A 19,418-nucleotide genomic window follows, 5' to 3' on the forward strand; every position below is an offset into this window, starting at 1 on the left:
GTGGGTGGCTGTACATACAGCAGATGTCCTCACAGAGACAGCGATATAAGCGTGTGTGTGTCAGCCTGGCACACAGTCGCAGTATGCACGCTATGTACTCGGCATGCCAACTCAGCCTCAGCACTGCAATGCAGCGCTGTGCATTTGGCCAAGTCATGCCACACACACACACACACACACACTGACACACACACACACTGTGCAGTGGTGTGTGTGTGACAGTGTGTGTGACAGCCTACATGTGTGTTTTTAGCGAGTTTCATGAGTAATGTTCAACCTTGCAGCATGTTCTATGTAATGCATGCTCGCCCGCCCCTCTCTCTCTCGTCCTCTGCAGGGCAGTTAGCCGCATTAGCTCCCTCGCTGTCCTCAGATGACTCCTCCTCCTCCTCGGCTGTCTGCTGTGTCTCTGCCTCCCTCTCCTCCCTCCCCCCCTCCTGTGACACACCAGACGATGCGTTGACTGAGCGCAGGAGAAGAAGAAAACCTCTCCCAGCCAGCCGTCCTGCCTGCTGCATGGAGGAGAAGCAGAGGAGGAAGAGGAGCAGAGAGGAGGTAAGGAGGTGTCTCTCTGTCTGACATCCGTCCTCCTCTGGCTGTCTCTCTGCTGTCTGTCTGTCCCGGCACTCTGAAACTGTCTGTTTAACCTGTCTGTCTGTCGCTCTGTCAAACTCTGTTCCTCACTCTGAGCTGTCTGTCTGTCTGCTGCTCCGTAAACAACAAAAACACTGAGCTCAACTCTGAGACTCACCTGGAATCAGCAGACTGTCCCGAACTCTGCCGGACTACAGGGGACTGTGCAGAACTCGGCTGGGTGGTGTCAGACTGTCCTGAGCTCCAGTCCACTGGGGACGATTGTGCTGGACTGCAGGTGACGGTCCTGAGCTGTAGAGGACTGTAGAGGACCCTGCAGGGTTGTAGTGAGCCGTAGAGTGCTTGGCTGGACTTCAGCACAATATTCTGAACTGTAGAGGTCTGCAGAGGACTTGGTTGACTTTAGCAGAGTATAGAGGAGTCTGCTGGATTGTAGATGACTGTAGTGGACATTAGTGGACTGTACTGGACCCTGCTGGGTTGTAGTGGGGTGCGGTGGACTTGGTTGGACGGTAGGGGACTCTGTTGGGCTTTGGTAGACTGTCCTAAAATGTAGTGGACTATAATGGACTGTGTGGGATTCTGACAGACTACAGGAGAACCTCCTCGACGATGGATTGCAGAGGACTCTTCTGGACTCTAGCCTACTATACTTAACTGAAGTGGTTTGTAAAGGACTTGGTTGGACTGTAGTTGACTCTCATGCACCATAGGGACCGGTTCTGGACTACACTGGACTGTGCTGGATTCTACATGACTATAGTGGACCATAGTGGGCTGTACAAGGAGCTGCTGGACTGTAGCACTGCAGAGGACTTGAGCAGACTAAGCTGGGCTGTTTGAACTGTAGTGGAGTTTGCTGGACTTTAGCTGAGTATGTTGGACTATACTGGACCACAGGTCTGGGTCTGGGTCCATGTCTCTGTTTATAGTGAGTTCATGGATGATTATGTCAAAACTACACCCAGAGTTCTGCTCCCTGAGTTTAGTCTTTCAGGCAAAATCATGCAGGAGAAGCTTTGAAAGCCCCTCGTTGGACACAGACGTTCTTGTCTTTAAGAACTCAAACGTCATCGTGTTATCACGTGAAAATAAAACCCTCCGAAACACAAGGTGTCACTGTGAGGCTGTCCCAGCACTGACACGCATTCAGTTTTAAATCTCTGCAGCAGCGTGGAGACACCAACACATATGCTTTTACATTTCATCATGTTTAGCCTGGAGGACAGCAGACACTTTGAGCTGGAACATAACGAACATCAGCTTTTCTCTCACTAAAGGACAAACACTGCTTCAGGAGTAGGGATGGGTGATGAGATTTTCACGATTCCGATTTCATGTTCGATTCTGTTTAACGACTCGATTCTTTATCGATTCTTTTAAAAAAGGAGAACACTAAGGTCGTTAGCTTAGAACTTTGTTTTATATCTTCTCTTTGAACAAGATAGAAATTTAGGAGTAACATGGCCTTACAAACCCAGTAGTGAGATCTTAAGAGATCCACAGCCTACGGCTCTTCAATGGGGGGGGGTCACTGGGTCCCAGGAAAAACAAATTGTAAATGTAAAATAATAAAATAAATATTCTTCTGTAGCAATAACAAAGTATAGGTGCAAGCCTTTGACCACAAACTGAGTCACTGCTCGGTGACATTCGTCTATCCTGCCTGAAAGGAGACGCTACGGTAGACTGCAGCGAGAACTGCCAGCATCTGAGCCAGACTCTGTCTCATCATGGTCACCTAAACGCACAGTAATGGCAGGTTTTGTAATAAGGCAGATCGCGCTAACATAATCTGCACTGTTGTTGATTATTTACCTGCCGCGTTAACGGGAGAGGACGTGCAAACGTTACCGCTGCTGCTGCATTGAGATTCACGAGTCCGGAATTAAAAACACGACATTCATTTAAGGTCATCGCGTGTTTTGTAGTGTTTCCTCCCTTAAATGAAATATCTACTTTGCAAGTATTGCAAGTTGCCCTGTTGTCATCCGTTCTCGTAAAGTGTAACCAAACTTTTGAGGCGCCGTGTTTCCTGCCAGGTAAATGACGCTCAGCAACGTGGTGACGTCATTTGGGGCGACTGGAGTCGATAAGGGAATCGTTTGTAAAAATGGCAAACAATTCCAAGGAATTGAAACAGTGGGAACCGGTTCTCAACAAGAACCGGGTTTCGATACCCATCCCTACTCAGGATCTTCAATTCAGTTCATATAGAGCCAGTTCATAACAACAGTCGGCTCAAGGTGACGTCTCAAAGCTACAATTCAGAGTAACAAGTTACATTGTTTCTCTGTATTCCCAACGTTTTTGGAAAGCTGAGAAACAAAAACAATTTAGAACAAACTTTAAATTAATAAGTTCATTAAATGATCTCTGACTTGACCAAAGTCTGGTTAGTGGCAGAAGCGAATGAGTGTTTTTACCATTTAGCCTAAAACGTTACACCAAAGGAAACACGTGAGGAAACTCTGACAGATGCTGAACACATCTGATTGTGAACATTTCATTCATGCACTAAACAAATGTTCCCCTCTTTTTGTTAAAATCGGTACAATTTTAAAGGTTTCATACAGGGCGGTGTCATCGGCATATACACACACCATCCATTCTTTAACAACAACAGTGGATCTGGTACTGATCCCTGTGGAACACCTTCAGCTGAAAGTCAGCTGCAGTTTGAATGAAACTCTTAAATATAGTATCTTACTGACAGCTTGAGTCACAGCGGTCCCTCGTTTATTGCAGGAGTTACGTTCTAAAAATAACCCGCAATAGGTGAAGTAGCAGCTTTATGTTTTACAGTTATTATAGATGTTTTAAGGCTGTAAAACCCCTCACTACACACTTTATACACTTTTCTCAGACAGGCATGAACACTTTCACACATTTCTCTCTTGTTTAAACTCTCACAAAGACCTTAGTAGAAAAATAAGTCGAGTATTATAGAATGAAACTGAAGATCAAACCCTGTTTTCAGGTCCAGAACATTTAAATAGAGCAGCTGTCAGAGAATTCAACATCAATGGATCAATGGTGCGGAAGTAGAGGAAGCAAGAAGAAAGAGTAAAGTTTGACTGTTTTGTTTCGCTTAATGTGCCTTATAGTCCGAAAAATACGGTAACTTCCAACTTCCTTTAGCATTAAGCAGAAGTCCAACTTCCTGTGCGATGGTGAGCGTCTTCCTCTGCCTTTGGGTGCTCCCACAGGAGCCTCTGACGGTGCAAAATGTTTCATCGACATCGTTGTGTTTGCTAGGGAGAAAACTTACAGTACAGCAATTCAGAGTCACGCTGCTAGGATCGAAGATTTATGTAAATTTGACGAGCTGAACGCTGTGCTGTACAGGAGACACAGCATGGAGGAGACTGACAGTGGACTTCAGCCAATCAGGATGCAGAACACAATGCGCTGTAAGAAAAACAAAACAAAAAGCAAAGTTGCACAAAAAAAATCTGGTGAAGTGCGTTATAGCGAGGGACCAGTGCACTTCACGGTTGAAGGTTTGACAGTTCTGGCAGTTCATGGCCATCACACCAGCAGAGAGGCTGGATTTGCTTTTCACCGACTCGTTCGTCTAATGGCTTTGTTGTTGAATTTATTTCCAAATGAAGTGTTTTCCAACTAATGAAGAGATATGAGACAAGTTCAGGCAACAAACAAGAAAAAAGAAGAAAACAGGGAGTAACAAATGCTGGAGCTGCAAAGCTGTTTCATTAGTTCAGATTCATTCAGAACAGCAGAAGTTTGATTTTGGAATAACAAATGACGTCTGTAGATGTAAAGTCATATACAGTCTGAACAAAGATGCAGCTATTCAAACAGCGCGTCCCTCCTCTCAGCCCACCTGCCGTAGCTTTGCCCACACGTTGGCGTCACTTTACTGTAAATGCAGCGTTTCTGATTCGTGCTCAAAGCTGAAGGTAAACCCTTAAAACGAAACAGGAAAGATAAAACCCTGCGTGGCTTCACAGCTGCCACTTACATGACCTGATCACATTTGTCAGTAATGATACGTCATCCTCTCTGAATCATTTCAGAAACAACGGCCCTTTGATGGAGACGCGCTCAGCACGCCGTCCGCACTGTGGCTCCTCCTCCCAGCGTGCCGAGGTGCCTCACCTCAAATATTTCTGACTGAACCCTGTTGTGAGACGCCAGCTGAAGCGGTCGCGATGCCCCTCGTCCGTCGACCCGGCTCGATGACTCACCCGTGAATGTGTTTGTGAGCCTCAGACTTTAGCTCAGTGTTTTAGACGCTGATGCGTCAGACTGAACGCTGCCTCCTGATCACATGACTCTCAGCAAACACCTCTGTCTGCACCTCACCTGTTTATTTACCCACACCTCCACGTCACAGACAAACAGCGTTGAGCCTGACCTGGAGATCCAACCACTCAACAGAAAGTGTGCAGAAACGTTCACTTTCTTCTGATTGATCAACTTCCGGAAGCTTGCCGAGGGGCAGCTGCGAGATGTAACCTCGTCACTCGGCAGCCGTCACAAGTGCATCTTATTTTGAAATGATATCTAAACGCAGCTTCATTGAAAAGGTCGCGAGACAAAGACACAGAATCATCAGAAACCAACCAGAGTGTGGCTTTCTGATGATGTCACTTTGGCGTTATTAGTCGCGTCACTCTCTGATCACCTGGTGACGCCACAGTGACATCATAATACAAAAACTGTATTTTCAAGCTTCAGCGTCACCATGTTGTTTTTTCAGTCCAGAGGTGACCACATCTGGGTGACAGAGCAGAGTGGTCAGTGATGATACCGGCAACATCCAATCAAAATCCTCAAATTTCTCTAAACTGAAGCTCCGCCTTCTTAGTAAAGGTGAAGAGCTCAATTTTTAGCCATATTTAATTTGAATATTGAACACTTTGACTATACAAAATAAAAGTTCTTTACACTGAAGTCAAAGACTCTTCGAACACCTCGGCTCCTCTCTGCAAACGTCATTTAAAGGTCTGACCTCTCGCTTTGCGTCTGAATCTCACCTGATAATAAAGCTTCATGAACTGACACCTGTGGTCAGTTTTTCTCTCTGCACTCAGACTTACAATGAAAACAAAACTGAAAGGAATATTTATCTCCAACGTGTTTTTTAAACGGACTCGATGAAACGGCTGTTCGATGCGTTTAATGGGTTTAAATAAAGTTATCTCAGGTTTGAATGTTGATGTTTGTGACGCCCTGTGTTTGAGCGCGCTCAGTGTTTTTGTTTGTTGGACTCTAGAGGCGCGCCGCGCAGCAGGTTTGAGGTTTTCCTGTTGCCGTGTCGGCGAGCAGGCGTGGGTTAAACGTGTCCTCGGTTTGTTCTGTGGGCACTCAAGACGCCGTGAGGGTTTGACCACGCCTCCTTTTGTCTCCCTCTCTACAGCTGTTTCTCTGGACCGAGCTGATCTGCATCTTAATGATTGACCACCTCCTTCTCAACCTGAACCCCCCGCCTCCTTGCTGACCTTTGACCTCATTGTTTGTTCTGCACCAGCATTATGGACCTCAGACTTTTTGGAGGAACTTTCTGCAGCATCCCCGACACCTAAACGCCCCGCTGTCTGCATCCGTCAGCCCAGCTCTGGCTCATCAGGACCGTCATCAAACCGTCGTCCACTTCCCGTTGCGACCTCAGCGAGCCGACGGCCACCACCATGTCGGAGGGGCTGCTGCAGGTGGAGATCCCCGACTTCGGCAGCAGCGTGTTGGGCAGCCTGAACGAGCAGCGGCTGCTGGGACACTACTGCGACGTCTCCATCCTGGTGCAGGGTCAGGCCTTCAAGGCGCACCGGGCTGTCCTCGCTGCCTCCTCGCTCTACTTCAGAGACCTGTTCAGCTCTGCGGCCGACTCCTCCTCCTCTTCCTCCGACTCCTCCTCCCAGGCGGTGTTCGAGCTCCCATCCTCAGTGACGCCGACGTGTTTCCAGCAGATTCTGTCCTTCTGCTACACGGGGCGCCTCAGCATGGCGGCCAGCGAGCAGCTGGTGCTCATGTACACCGCCGGGTACCTGCAGATCCAGAACATTGTGGAGCGCGGTATGGAGCTGATGATGATGAAGGCTTCCTCTGCCTCCTCACCGCTCTGCTGTGACTCACAGGTGGGTCTAAACAGAGGTTAGTGGGAAACAGCAGCATCTAGTGGACGTCAGGAGAACTGCAGCTGCCACAGGAGACTGTTTGTGTGTTTTTCTTCTCTTTGTAACTGTATTTAAACGCTGGTGTTTACAGACAACCTCAGCAGACGAGCTCGGGGGCTTTGACACTCAGACGGCCCAGCAGCAGCAGCACGGCGCCCCCCAGCTGCAGGAAGTGAGTCCAGACCAGCCGGCGTTGAGCCCCGAGGAGCTGCTGCTCGCCGTCAGCAGGATCAAACAGGAGCGAGCTGACACACCTCCTGCGGAGGAGGCCGGAGGAGCAGCAGGAACAGGAGGAGAGGAGACCAGGTGAGGAAATATTTTCTCAGTGTTGGAAAGATTATTCCAGACCGAGTCAGAGACGTCCCAGTCCAGACGCAGCAGGACCGCCCACCTGTTCAGTAACCAGATGGAAAAGAAAGAACAAATGATGCTTTATGTGTGTGTCATACATGATGTATTTATCTCATATCACACGCTCATTTAACGTCTGCGTGGATGACTGCAGGAAGTCTTCAGGGAGAATTCCCACACATGTTTTCCAGGCCTCTCTCACCTCGGATGGGACGACTTCCTGCTGACCTGAGCTGTGGATCCAACACGTCGCTGTAATGGCAGCAATGGGGGAGACAGTGTGGCACAAACACACCCACTTCATTCAGGAGATGACGGGGGGAGGGTCTACTTTGTGAATGATGAGTTGATGACCAATGAGGGTGCAGGGTCACAAAGTGGATAGATCTTTGATATTGTCAGGTTTTGCCTGACTAACTCTACGTATGAAGTTTGATATTGTGTATGAGGCGACCGGGATTAAATATACCTTTGTACCTGGGACTGATCCCTGAGATTTGAATCCCAGATAAATGGATCCCACCCTCAGCTGTGGACGAGTGCTTGGACCTTGATGAAGGTTTGTGATGTCATCTTCTCCTGCTGGTTCTCTCCTCAGAGTGGACATCGCAGCAGAGCTCCAGTCCTCCAGGAGCACGGCTTTGTGTTACCTGAGTGCAGGTGGGCTGGTTCCGGGTCTGCAGTCCTACCTGCTGGCAGGCGGGGGTCGCTCCAGTCCAGGAGGATCCAGTCTCCCCACAGACTCTCCCCCATCCCACCCACCCACCGAGGAAGAGCTGGAGGAAGATTACTACAGCAACGCTGTACACCCCGGACTCTATCAGCACATCTACGGACACCCCGGAAACCCCTACAGTGAGTATTTATCCACCACCCAAATCAATATCAATTATACATCACAAAATAACAAGAACAGTTCCTCACGGTGCTTTATATTGTACGGTAAGCAGCCTATAATAATGCAGAGAAACCCCAACAATCACATGACCCTCTATGAGCCAGCAGTTGGTGACAGTGGGTCATCCCTGGACAGACTGGGATAGGCTCCAGCCCTGCGCCACCCTGAGAGGAATGGATGGATGCAGTAAAACGTCGGAGTTCAGTTTAATACCTCCTGTAAAACAAAAAGGCAGTCATTGATAACAGAAGTCACACGGCCACTTCCTTTGAAAAATATGCGAAACATTTTCTTTTTTATTCAAATAGCATCCTGTAAACAGGGGCTCCGGTTACCCAATTCTCCTGTTTCCAAGGATACGTTTGCTGCCCTGAACTGATTCAAGCAGGTCTGTAGTTCATCTTTGGTCACTTCTGACCATTTCAAAGTGATTAGAGAGAACCCCCCTACAAAAGCATTTGAGCCAGCCACGCTGAGGAGAAATGACACATGCTAAATAAGTTGTTGTCTTGAGTTAGCGGGGCCTACGCTACCTTCTGCACCGGCTACAGGGGCCTGGCTAGCTACGGGTGTTTCAAGGGTGCCGGAGTCTCCAATTCAGTGATCCTGGCCTCCAGAGCTCCAGACAGGCTGCATTTATTACAAGTATCATTACTGCTAAAGGAGGCTGAGGAGTAACTGAACAAAGTGCAGGAGGAACGGGTGAAGAGGCCATGCTAGCGAGTCAGCTACAAGCTAAGCTAAGCTAGCAAATCCTTAAAGACACAGTGAGTTTGGCCGAGCAGCGAAGACACACAAGAGAAATGTCTCCAAAGTGGGATTTTTTTATTTTACCCCTTAAAAAGTTTAAAAAGACAAAGTTCAAAATATAATTAATGGGCCCGTAAAAGAGGTCAGCTAAATATAACTCTACTGAAAAAGCGACCTACAGAAACGTAACTACCCAAACAACGGAGACACAACTTAACTCACAAACTGACCTAAACACAAACACACAGCAGGGTAACCGTTTACACACAACAGGGGAAACAGAACAAACACCAATACTAACTAGACACAAAACAACACTAAACCTAAAACAGTCGTGTTGCTGACAAGCACATGGGTGGCCCCGCTGGTCACACCTTTACCCAGACAGGAAACACCTCCCCGAACCAGGTAACTCAAAGAAACAAAAACATAATTAACATAAAAGAATATATTGAATATATTTAAAAACCCCACACAGTGCTAATATGTGCACTTTATAATATCACTGTTAGGCTTAAGTTTAGAAATGAATGATATGAATACATGTTTACCTGCAAACCAGACTAATGAGGTGAGTGTGTGGACGGATTTCAGCTACCACACAGTCACTGACAGGATGATGTGTGTGTGAATATGTGACGATTACACTATGAAGTAAGACGTTAGAGGGGGTTCAGGTTTTGGGTCCTTTTGTCCTGTTACCATGGTGACTATGTAAACATCATCTTGTGGGTTCTCCACCTTTTTGCTCGTTTTCTATGTTTTTAATGTCCCTTCATTGACTCCCCAACAGGACTTGTTAACGTTCAGCTCATACAGGCCCCACTGATGTCACATATTAACTCAAACAGGTGAGTTTTGGTCATTTTACTTCCTGGGATTCCTGACACTCGCTCCCCTCCCTGTTTCTCATTGGTTCAGTCCAAGAGAAGATGGAGATGCTCCCCCTCCCATTGGCTAATGAGCGTCGGCCCTGCGTGCTGGTTGGTCGGGACAACATGGCACTTCCCGCCAGTCTGATCAGTCAGATTGGGTATCGGTGCCACCCGTCACTCTACACCGAGGGAGACCCAGGAGAGAAGGTGGAGCTGGTGGCAGGTAGGACAACACCTGTCCAACTGTATCTCAGACACCTGTAACCCAGCGTCATGTGACACACGCTCCCCTCTGTGTTTGTGTGTTCAGGTTCAGGTGTGTTCATGACCCGAGGTCAGCTGATGAACTGTCACCTGTGTGCTGGAGTCAAACATAAGGTGCTGCTCAGGAGGCTGCTAGCAACCTTCTTTGACAGGTGAGCTCTTACCTGGGTGAGTCGCATGGATGCAGCAGCTTAGTTTAAAGAGAACATAAAGGTTGTGGTGCCTTGTGGCTGGTTTAACTAAACCAGGATTAGGAACTAAAGGTAAGTTTGTTGAATCCAGGTGTTTGATTTTCCTGTTAAAGTTTAAAGAACCAAACATTTATTTTTTCTGTTTTTAGGTACCTTACATATCTGATGAAAGTTGTAAAAGTATTGCTACAAACATGAGATTACTTTGAGTTGCTGGTGTTTCCTCAGCACAGATGGACAGAAGTGTTTATGAAGTCATTGATGAGCTGATGCTACGCGGGGATTTCCTGATGTTTTACTTTATGCATCAAGCAAAAATCAAATTCTATGCAACAGTCTCTGACTGGAAGAAATGTGTTTAACATTTAAACTAGGGCTGGGCGATATGGCCTAAAATCCATATCGCGATATAATTTGAAGCACATGCAGTAACGATATCTATCACGATATATTCTTTTCTTCTGTATAACGTGTTTCCCACACTTAAAATCCTTTAATTTTCTCAAAAATCGAGAGTGCGCCTTATGTATGAATTCTGGTTGTGCTTACTGACCTCGAACCGATTTTGGCAAAAATCTGTTAAAAAATGTTTTAGTACAACTTTGGTAAGCTGCACTGCTTGATGGATCGTCAGAGCATTACGGCTGCCGTAGGGAGGAGCTTCACGGAGTAATCTGGGTCCTAAACTCCGTCATCTTCAGGTCCCAAAGTCAAACGAACACTAAGAGTTAAAAACGGTCTAAATTCTTTCATCTTTAATTAAATCATCAGCGTTGCTGCTTTATCGGGTGTAACAATTAAGTTTAACATCCATGCATCCATGAAAACAGAATTTATTAAATTTAACGGAGTTAGAAGTTAACAGGAAGTTAGCTCACTAGTTTACACCTAATCATGATATAGCATGGTTTGACTGAGAGATTTTTTAAGCTAATTCAAACGTACAGCTCTGCTACCACTTCCAACATAAATGAAGACAGAAAACTAAACAGCAGTGACGTTTGCAGGGTTACTGAAGTTGGACTACCTGGTATATAATGTTGTGCTACGTGACTGCTAGCTACACAGCTATGTTAGCATAACATTAGCACAGTGAAGCTGGAGGATGAACGCCAACTTTTCTTCCACTCGATAAAAGTTAACGTGAGGGTTTCTGGTGGTCAGGGACAAATGCAGTCGCATAGCAGGATGCTGTAAACTTCAGTCAGGAGAACAACTGAGATCATTCATCCACAATACGAGGTTAGTCATTCATATACTGCAACAACATGGGAACAGAGCAGCTGCGAGAGAATTCAACATTAATGAATCAATGTTAGGGAAGTGGAGGAAGCGCAGTTTTTGACTTTCCCCATATTTCAAGAGTGTTTCATCTCTTTGCTATGACGGTCGGCATAATTTGCAGATGATAATGGTTTTACCGCTGCAATGCTTTCCACGCAAACAGCCGCAGCTTGATGACATCATCAACATGCGCTATCGCGATAGAGCCGTATAGTCAAAATCTCTATCGTTGGCCAAATTTATATCGTTTCTATCGTATATCGTTTATATCGCCCACCCCTACTTTAAACCTATGTTCTGCATATTCCAGCATATAAAATAAAATCATGTTCAGTGTCAGGTTGTTCTCTGAACACCAGGCTGCCAGCTTCAGGACTTCCTCTCTGTAGGCTGCCTCGTCTCCCTTTGACATCAGTCCGTGGTGTCATCGGCAAACTTGATGATGAGATTGTTGTTGTGGGTCGAGCTGCAGTCGTGGGTGTAGAGAGAATACAGGAGGGGGCTCAGCACACAGTCCTGTGGGGAGCCTGTGCTCAGTGTGCGGGTGGAGGAGAGATGGGGGCGGAGCCTCACAGTCTGGGGCCGGTTTGTGAGAAAGTCCTTTATCCAGACACATGTGAGAGGAGGGAGGCCAAGAGTGACCAGTTTGGTGATGAGGATGAAGGCTGGATGAAGGCTGAGCTGTAGTCCACAAAGAGCAGTCGGACGTAGCTCTGCCGCTGTTCCAGGTGACTCAGCACAGCGTGGAGGGCGATGGCGTCTTCTGTGGATCTGTTCGTGCAGTATGCAAACTGGTGGGGGTTGAATTCTGGGGTGAGGTAATCCTTGATGTGCTGAAGGACTAGTCTCTCAAAGCATTACATGATCACCAGCGTGAGGGCCACAGGGCGGTAATCGTTCAGGCTGGAGATGGGAGACGTCTTCGGCGCTGGGATGATTGTGGCTGATTTTAGACAGGATGGGATGGCTGCTGATCCAGTGAGAGGCTGAAGAGTCTGGTGAAGATGAGGGTGAGCTGGTGTGCGCATGCTCTTAGCACCTTGCCAGGTACTCCGTCTGGACCGGCCGCCTTCCTGGGGTTCACTGCTGGGAGCACACGTCTGACATCGTGCTCCGTTACAGTGAGTGAAGCGGTGCAGGAACCAGGTGAGGATGAGGATGGGAGCAGGGCTGAGGCAGATGAGTGCTGCTGTTGTTGTGTTTCAAAGCGGGTGAAGAAGCTGTTTATTTCCTCTGCCAGCTGCACACTCAGGTTTTCTGCTGTCACAGCCTCTGTGGTTGATGATGTCTTGTGCCACACCTCCCGTGTGTTGGTGCTGGACAGCTGGGACTCGCAGCTTCCTTTATGGTCTGTCTCTGCTTTTTTGATCCCCCTGTACAGAGCTCTGTCACCTGACCTGAAGGCGGCGTCACAGTTTTTGAGGAGTGATCGGACCTCGCTGGTCATCCAGGGTTTTTGGTTTGTCCACAGTCACATTTGCAGAACTCGATATGGTCCAGCACTGATGCTGTGAACGTTTCCAGGTCCTGGTGTCCAAATATGTCCCAGTCTGTCTGTGTGGAGCAGTCCTGTGGTTTGGAGAGAGCATTTCCAGGTTGGAACCGTCCCTGTGGTGGGCCTGGCACTGCGTCTGGGGGGGGCGTAGGCTGGGGAGAGCAGGAGGGAGAGGTGGTCCGACTGGCCGAGGTGGGGGAGGGGCATGGCTCTATATGCATGCTTGATGTTGGAGTAAATATGATCTAGAGCGTTCTCTCCCTGGTGGGACATTTGACGTCCTGACAAACCTGACCTGGGAGTCGCCTGTAATTATGTTCGATGTTTAAGAACTCCCCCCCCCTGAGCCCCGAGGCCACAGTAACGTTAGAGCGCACCTGCTGATGTTTCATGGACATACAAATGCCTTTGAAAGGCGTTTTTACGCCGACGCCGTTAATGACCACGTGAACTAATGGATGACCCGTGTGTCACGCGTGGATGAATGTCTGGATTCGTCCTGGTGTGAAACCTGATGGTCAGAAACTCACGTTTATCAGTCAGTCATATTTATGTGCCTCTAAAACGCTTATCGACCCAGACGCTGTGACATCATCAGACACCATGTGACCCGCGGCTGTATGAGATCTTCCAGAAGCTTCTGACAGTCGGCAGCAGCTGCTTTACATAACAGCTCAGTCACAGTCTCGGAGTGGGAGGGGGAGGGGAACCTACAGCTGGTATAGGTGCTGATTGGGTTGTTATGGTTTCCATAGAAACACGCTGGCCAATAGCTGCGGGACAGGGATCCGCTCCTCCACCAATGATCCGAGCCGGAAGCCCCTGGACAACCGAGTGTTAAACACTGTCAAACGTAAGACACACACACACTCACGCCGGTTCAGCTATCTTAGTGAGGACCTTCATTGACATAATGCTTACCCTAACCATTAAAGATGAACGCCTGACTCTGACCCTAAACCTGACCATAACCTAACTGTAACCCTGACACTAAAACCACAGTTTGAGCTTCAAACATGCCTTTAAATCTGTGAGGACATGTGCGTGTGTGTGTGTGTGTGTGTGTGTGTGTGTGTGTGTGTGTGTGTGTCTGACTGTTGGTTCTCACAAGTATAGTAGAATGCAGCTTTCGGTCCTCACAAAGATAGCTAGACAGGAACACATGGACACACACACACACACACTGTGAGTCATGATTTCTGCCTTTTATTGTATTTTAAAAGTATTGAGATTCTCCCCCCCCCCCCCCCCTCCTCCTCCTCCTCAGTGTACTGTCAGAACTTTGCTCCTAACTTTAAGGAGAGCGAGATGAACGTCATTGCAGCCGACATGTGCACCAACGCCCGCAGAGTCCGCAAACGTTGGCTCCCAAAGATCCAGTCTCTCCTCCCCGAGGGCCTCCCCGCCTCTGCAACCTCCCATCCCCGTAAGGGTAAGAAAGGGGGAGCAGGTGGAGGAGGTGGGAGTCAGGGGGCAGAGTCGGTGGCACAGTCCAGCGGAAGCCCCTTTGAGCTGGACCTGCGGCAGCTCAGCGCATCCTACCTCGGCCTGGAGGCCCCGCTGTATGCTGAGCGGCGCGAGAGGGAGGCAGCAGGGGAGAGGGAGAAGGAGGCCCCAGCCACCCTCCTGCCTCACCTGCAGTTTGCTGGGTCCCGTGGAGGAGGAGGGGCCAGCGGGGGGCAAGTGGAGGAGGGAATGACGGGAGGTGAGGCGGAGGGGGACGGGAGGCTACAGACTGAACAACCGCCAGACCTCCCCCTCTCCCTATCCTCCTCCTCCTCTTCCTCCTCATCCTCCTCACACCCTTCCCCCCAGCCTGCGGAGCCCGCCCCTCCTCACAGGGCATTGGCTGACACAGATGAGCGAGGGGTGGAGCCTCTGGAAGACAGCCAATAAGCTTTCTAATGCATCTGCCTACCTGTATGTAAATAACACAATAGCTACCTGTCCCCCCACCCGTCTGTCTGTCTGTCCTCTCGTCCGTCTACCTGTGTGTTCCCCTACCTCACTACCTGTCCACCTGTCTACCTCTCTGCCCCGTCTGTCTGACTACCTGTCTGTCTGCTCGGCTCTGCTGCATGCTAACAGCCTCCTGCAGTCCAGCACACAGGCCCATAGCAACAGGACTGATGATGATGATGACGATGATGATTATACTCACTCTGATAACAACAATAAAGCTTCTTGATAATCAGATCTGCTGTTTCTGTTTGATTTGTGCACCAAACAAAGTTTGTTTGTTTGTTTGTATATGTGTTTGTCTTGCTGCTGTTACAACCAAATTTCTCCTTGTGGGACAATTAAAGGATTATTCTATTCTATTTAAAATAGTAATAATCGACAAGACATGCTAAAACTATAAGGGGATGCTAAAACACTGAAAACAAATCCTAGAAGAAAACATGCTAATAAACAACAAAAAGCTAAAAGACGATATGTTAAATATATGCCGGGGCGATCGTGGCTGAAGAGCTAGCGGTTCGTCTTGTAATCGGAAGGTTGCCGGTTCGAGCCCCGGCTCCGACAGTCTTGGTCGTTGTGTCCTTGGGCAAGACGCTTCACCCGTTGCCTACTGGTGGTGGTCAGAGGGCCCGGTGGCGCCAGTGTCCGGCAGCCTTGCCTCTGTCAGTGCGCTCCAGGGCGGCTGTGCTACAATGTAGCTTCATCACCGGTGTGTGGATGACTGGATGTGTAAAGTGCTTTGGGGTCCTTAGGGACTAATCAAAGCGCTATACAGATACAGGCCATTTACCATTTAAAATACTGTAAAGAAATATGATTAAACTATGCAGAAATACTTATAAAATATAAAGAAAGACTATAAAAAATAAAATAAAAAAACAAAAAATGGGGCTGAAATTAGAAAAAGCCAAATGTCCACAAAGAAAGCCATAATGGTGAAGAAATGCAAAATATGCACAAAATACTATAAGACTACAAAACACTACAAATATTATAAAGAAATACGAGAATACTACAAAGAAATGTTAACAAACAAACACAGAGAAAGACAAGAGTAACACGTTTTATATAGTACTACCAGGAAATATGACAAAAGATTATAGAAACACTAAAGTCTTCCAAACAATAATGCACAATAAAAAGTAGCCACGCCTGGGATTGACTCTGCATGAGTACATATGATCCTGACAGGGTCACTGAGTGTGTGGCAAACACATTCACAGTCTTCTGCTTCTGCTCTACGACTTCTTTTCCTGCCCTCTTCTGCTCTGAGCAGCCGAGGCGCTTTCTATTATAAGCTCATTCATCTAGGCTCTCTCTCTCGCACACATCATTACAACACGCACACACGCACTCAAAAAGGTAACATATTACTCATTATTTTTCTTAGAAGTAATACAGTGGATTACTTAATTACTGCTCCGAGAAAGTAATTTGTTATAATATTCATTACATTACTCATTACTCAGTAAAATGACCCAAAACTCATTATTTGATAATTATAGTTCTAAACAATCCAAACCTGAGAGTACAGTCCCACACACTGATCTCTATCCTAACGAGGACACACAATCTTGAAGTTAGTTGTTACATACAAACAAAGCAAAGATGCGAAGACTTTAAAGCGGTCGTCACGGTGATCCGACTGTAGAAACATGTATCCAGGCTGCAGCCTGACTGCCTTTGCTGCCTTTTGAAGTTCAGGCTCTGGCTGCTGGACTCGGGTCTGCAGACTTCATCATCACTCTGACATTTTGGCTAGCGGTGTGTTAGCATGTTTCCACGTGCCATCACGCTTGTTCTTTTCTGCAATAAAAATAAAAGTCAGGTCTATAGCTTCACTTCTTGAAAGTTACCACGCCACCATTTCCCTCCTCCCACACAAACTGAAATCAGCTGACTTCAGCAGGACTTTAATGTAATTACTGACTTTATGTTACTAAAAATGTGATTACAGTAACAAGTTACTTTGTAATTGGTTCTGGCACTCACAGATGACAGAGTCACCTACATGTTGAGGAAGGATGCGAGTAAATCGTGACGACTCACCCTGAGTGTTGAAATCAAAAAGCATACCCAGAGGTTTATACTAAAATACCGACTGTAGAGCTTATTTCACATCACGGGCCACAAACAGCCCACTTTCAGTCTTTACAGAAAAGGTTCTGCTATCACCAATGATGATGTCATTGATGTCCCCCTTTACGTTTTCCAAAGCCACCAGCAGGCTGGATCTTTGTCGGGTTATCCTGGGCCCCGGGCTTTCTGTTTCACACCCCTGCTGTGGGAATGACCTCGGTGCTGTCTTAGATAATACTGTCAGCTCCAGAGAGAACCTCAAGAGACTGAGTAATAATAAATAGTCCTAATAAAGAAGATGTTTGTAGACGAAACGTGGTCTGTATGTCCCACTGAGTGCAGTGATCAGCCGTGTCTCTGTTGCTGGTCTCAGGCAGATGAGACACCTTTGATCGTGCTGCTCCTCCACCTTCAAAGAGGTTTGTTTAACTTTTTGCTGTGGAAACATGAGCGCTGCGTTTCTAAAGGAAGCTCTGCCTTCATTCCGGACATTAAAGGATGACTCGGCTCTACAGCATCGCCTCTGGTCTTTGGTGGAGGTCCCAGCTTGTGTTCAGTGTCTGAAGGACTGGCATGAACATTATTCTGCAGGTATTCCAGGTGAGTTTGGTGCTGATGTGAGGAACAGCGCGGTGGCCGCTCAGGTGGACTTTGGTGCACAGACTGAAGTATTTAAGCTGCTGAATAGTGCCGAGTGTGTTTTAAGGCTTGTGCTCTTTCACCGTGACGTTTCATCGTTTTATTTAAAAGGCTGTTCGCCACCAATTTACAGACACAGTGTTTCAAAGTGTCGTTCAGGTATCTATACTGATCAGCGTCAGCACAGCTCTGCGCTGCCGCGGTGCATGCTGGGAGACGTAGTTCGATCCGCGGCGCCATTCCGAATCCCGTCAGCTTTACCGGCTAATCACGAGAGCCCGGTTATCGGCTCAGCCAATCACTGCGTGTTAACGGCCTCCTGCACCAATCACAGTTCTTCACACCACCTAGCAACAAATCAAAACCCTGCAAGCACGCCGTAGCCAATCACATCGCGTCATCTGCCGGACCAACCAATGCAATCACAACAAAATCCATGATGCTGCTCGGCACTGCGCTTGCGTACGGACAAGACAGCTGATAACTCATCTATTATGCTACTTGGCTAAATAAAAATCTTCCAGAAAGCAGTCGCAGCCGCCGCGGGACCGCCGGAGGACCGAGACACGGAGTAAAGAGCGTGTGTGAGCGGGAGAAGCGGGGTGAGCGGGTACCGGGAGCGGAGGGAAAGAGCGGGCAGAGCGGAGAGTGTCGGAGCCTGGCTGGCCGCTCGGCGCCTTCAGACAAAGCTCAGCTAACAGGCTAATGCTGCGTTAGCTAGCCAAACATCGAGCGGTAACGTCCGCAAATATCGCAAAATGTAACCGCGCTAATGCGCCTGGAGTGCGCCAAATTAGATCACGTCGGCCGATATATCACCCCGGCACGCATTTCGTCAGCACCTCGGCCGCCGTGGGTGTTATTACCGACGTGTTACGGCCTCGACGCGGAGCTGTGCTCCGTTAGCCACCTAGCTGTTGCTGTGCCCGCCATCTTTTAAAGCAGGTAAATGGATGTTTGTGCGGAGCTCGAAGTGGAGCGGCCAGAGGCGAGCTCCAGCTCCCTTCACCGGGGCTAGAGATCCACCGACACTACGAGCCATCGGGGTGTCGGTGCAGCCGCCACGTAAGGTCATGTGTGCGGGTTGCCTTGTGCAGCGGAGCGGTGGCTCGTAGCGGTTAGCTTGGCTATTAGCTGCGCACAGGCGGCCCCGGGTCTGCACGGATTTGCCGCTCCGGGTCCCGGTCCCGGTTTTAGACGGCCCGAGGGGGTCTGTTGGGTGCAGGAGATCATAGCACGGGTATCATTCTGTTCAGTCCCAGGTGTGTCCAGGACATGCCCACCTAGGGTACACCAGTTCGCATAACATCAATACCATCCTGTTTTTGTTTTGTTTTTTAAATAAATTGTCATCAGTTTGACATTCAGAGCCTTTTCTCTCATTTTGACCCGTGGTGATGCTTTAAATCAGCAGAGACTGAAGGCTGGACTACCCACAGATGTGTTGTCTTAATTCCATCAGTTGTGATTAAAATATAAAAATGTCCACAGCATACTTTATTTTCACTTTATTGCCTTTTGGATTCGTGACAGTCTCAGAAATTTCCATTAACATAAAATAATAATCTGTAACGTGCCACCTGTGGGTGTGAGAGTATTTTAAACGTGGACGTAATTAAAAACTTCAGGTAATGGATCACAGAAAACACTGAGTGACTTTTGATTAACAGTTATTTATTTGAATGTTTAGCTGAACGGGATCAGACGGCTGCTCTGATTGAATAAACACAGGTTTCCCTCAGATTTCTGCCGTGATCATTGTAGACTTTAATTCAGGGTCAGTATGGTCAAAGAAATCATGCTAATGAGATTAATAACTAATGTTTGTAAGCAAACCGACACATTAACAAGAACAGTTACATAACTGTTATTAGTTGATGCATTATAGACCTATCA

At 47.7% G+C, this 19,418-nt stretch overlaps 2 protein-coding genes across 3 annotated transcripts in view; both read left to right on the forward strand.

Moving 5' to 3' along the window:
* The first annotated feature begins 278 nt into the window (after positions 1-278).
* LOC102778489 (nucleus accumbens-associated protein 2-like) lies at positions 279-15,038 on the forward strand. The gene is made up of 8 exons (XM_006808884.3): positions 279-555; positions 5,981-6,695; positions 6,826-7,040; positions 7,684-7,940; positions 9,655-9,831; positions 9,919-10,024; positions 13,598-13,695; positions 14,110-15,038. The coding sequence occupies exons 2-8, from the start codon at positions 6,252-6,254 to the stop codon at positions 14,736-14,738; spliced, it is 1,926 nt and encodes a 641-aa protein (XP_006808947.2). The 5' UTR covers positions 279-555; positions 5,981-6,251; the 3' UTR covers positions 14,739-15,038.
* A 2,888-nt stretch (positions 15,039-17,926) lies between these two features.
* Positions 17,927-19,418, forward strand: part of LOC102778782 (bromodomain-containing protein 3-like) — an 8,464-nt gene continuing 6,972 nt past the window's right edge. For both annotated transcript variants that reach the window (XM_087849611.1, XM_087849612.1), the window contains exon 1: positions 17,927-18,124. The gene's annotated coding sequence lies outside the window, so the exon portion shown is untranslated. The remainder of the gene's footprint in view (positions 18,125-19,418) is intronic.

This window comes from Neolamprologus brichardi, chromosome 12, assembly GCF_056152115.1.
Source record: "Neolamprologus brichardi isolate AB-2024 chromosome 12, ASM5615211v1, whole genome shotgun sequence".
Taxonomy (NCBI): Eukaryota; Metazoa; Chordata; class Actinopteri; order Cichliformes; family Cichlidae; genus Neolamprologus; species Neolamprologus brichardi.

Coding starts and splice junctions, on each gene's coding strand:
- LOC102778489 (XM_006808884.3), top strand. CDS start 6,252: ATGTCGGAGGGGCTGCTGCAGGTGGAGATCCCCGACTTCGGCAGCAGC. Junction 7,941..9,654: donor ACACCCCGGAAACCCCTACA/GTGAGTATTTAT, acceptor TCATTGGTTCAG/TCCAAGAGAAGATGGAGATG. Junction 13,696..14,109: donor AGTGTTAAACACTGTCAAAC/GTAAGACACACA, acceptor CCTCCTCCTCAG/TGTACTGTCAGAACTTTGCT.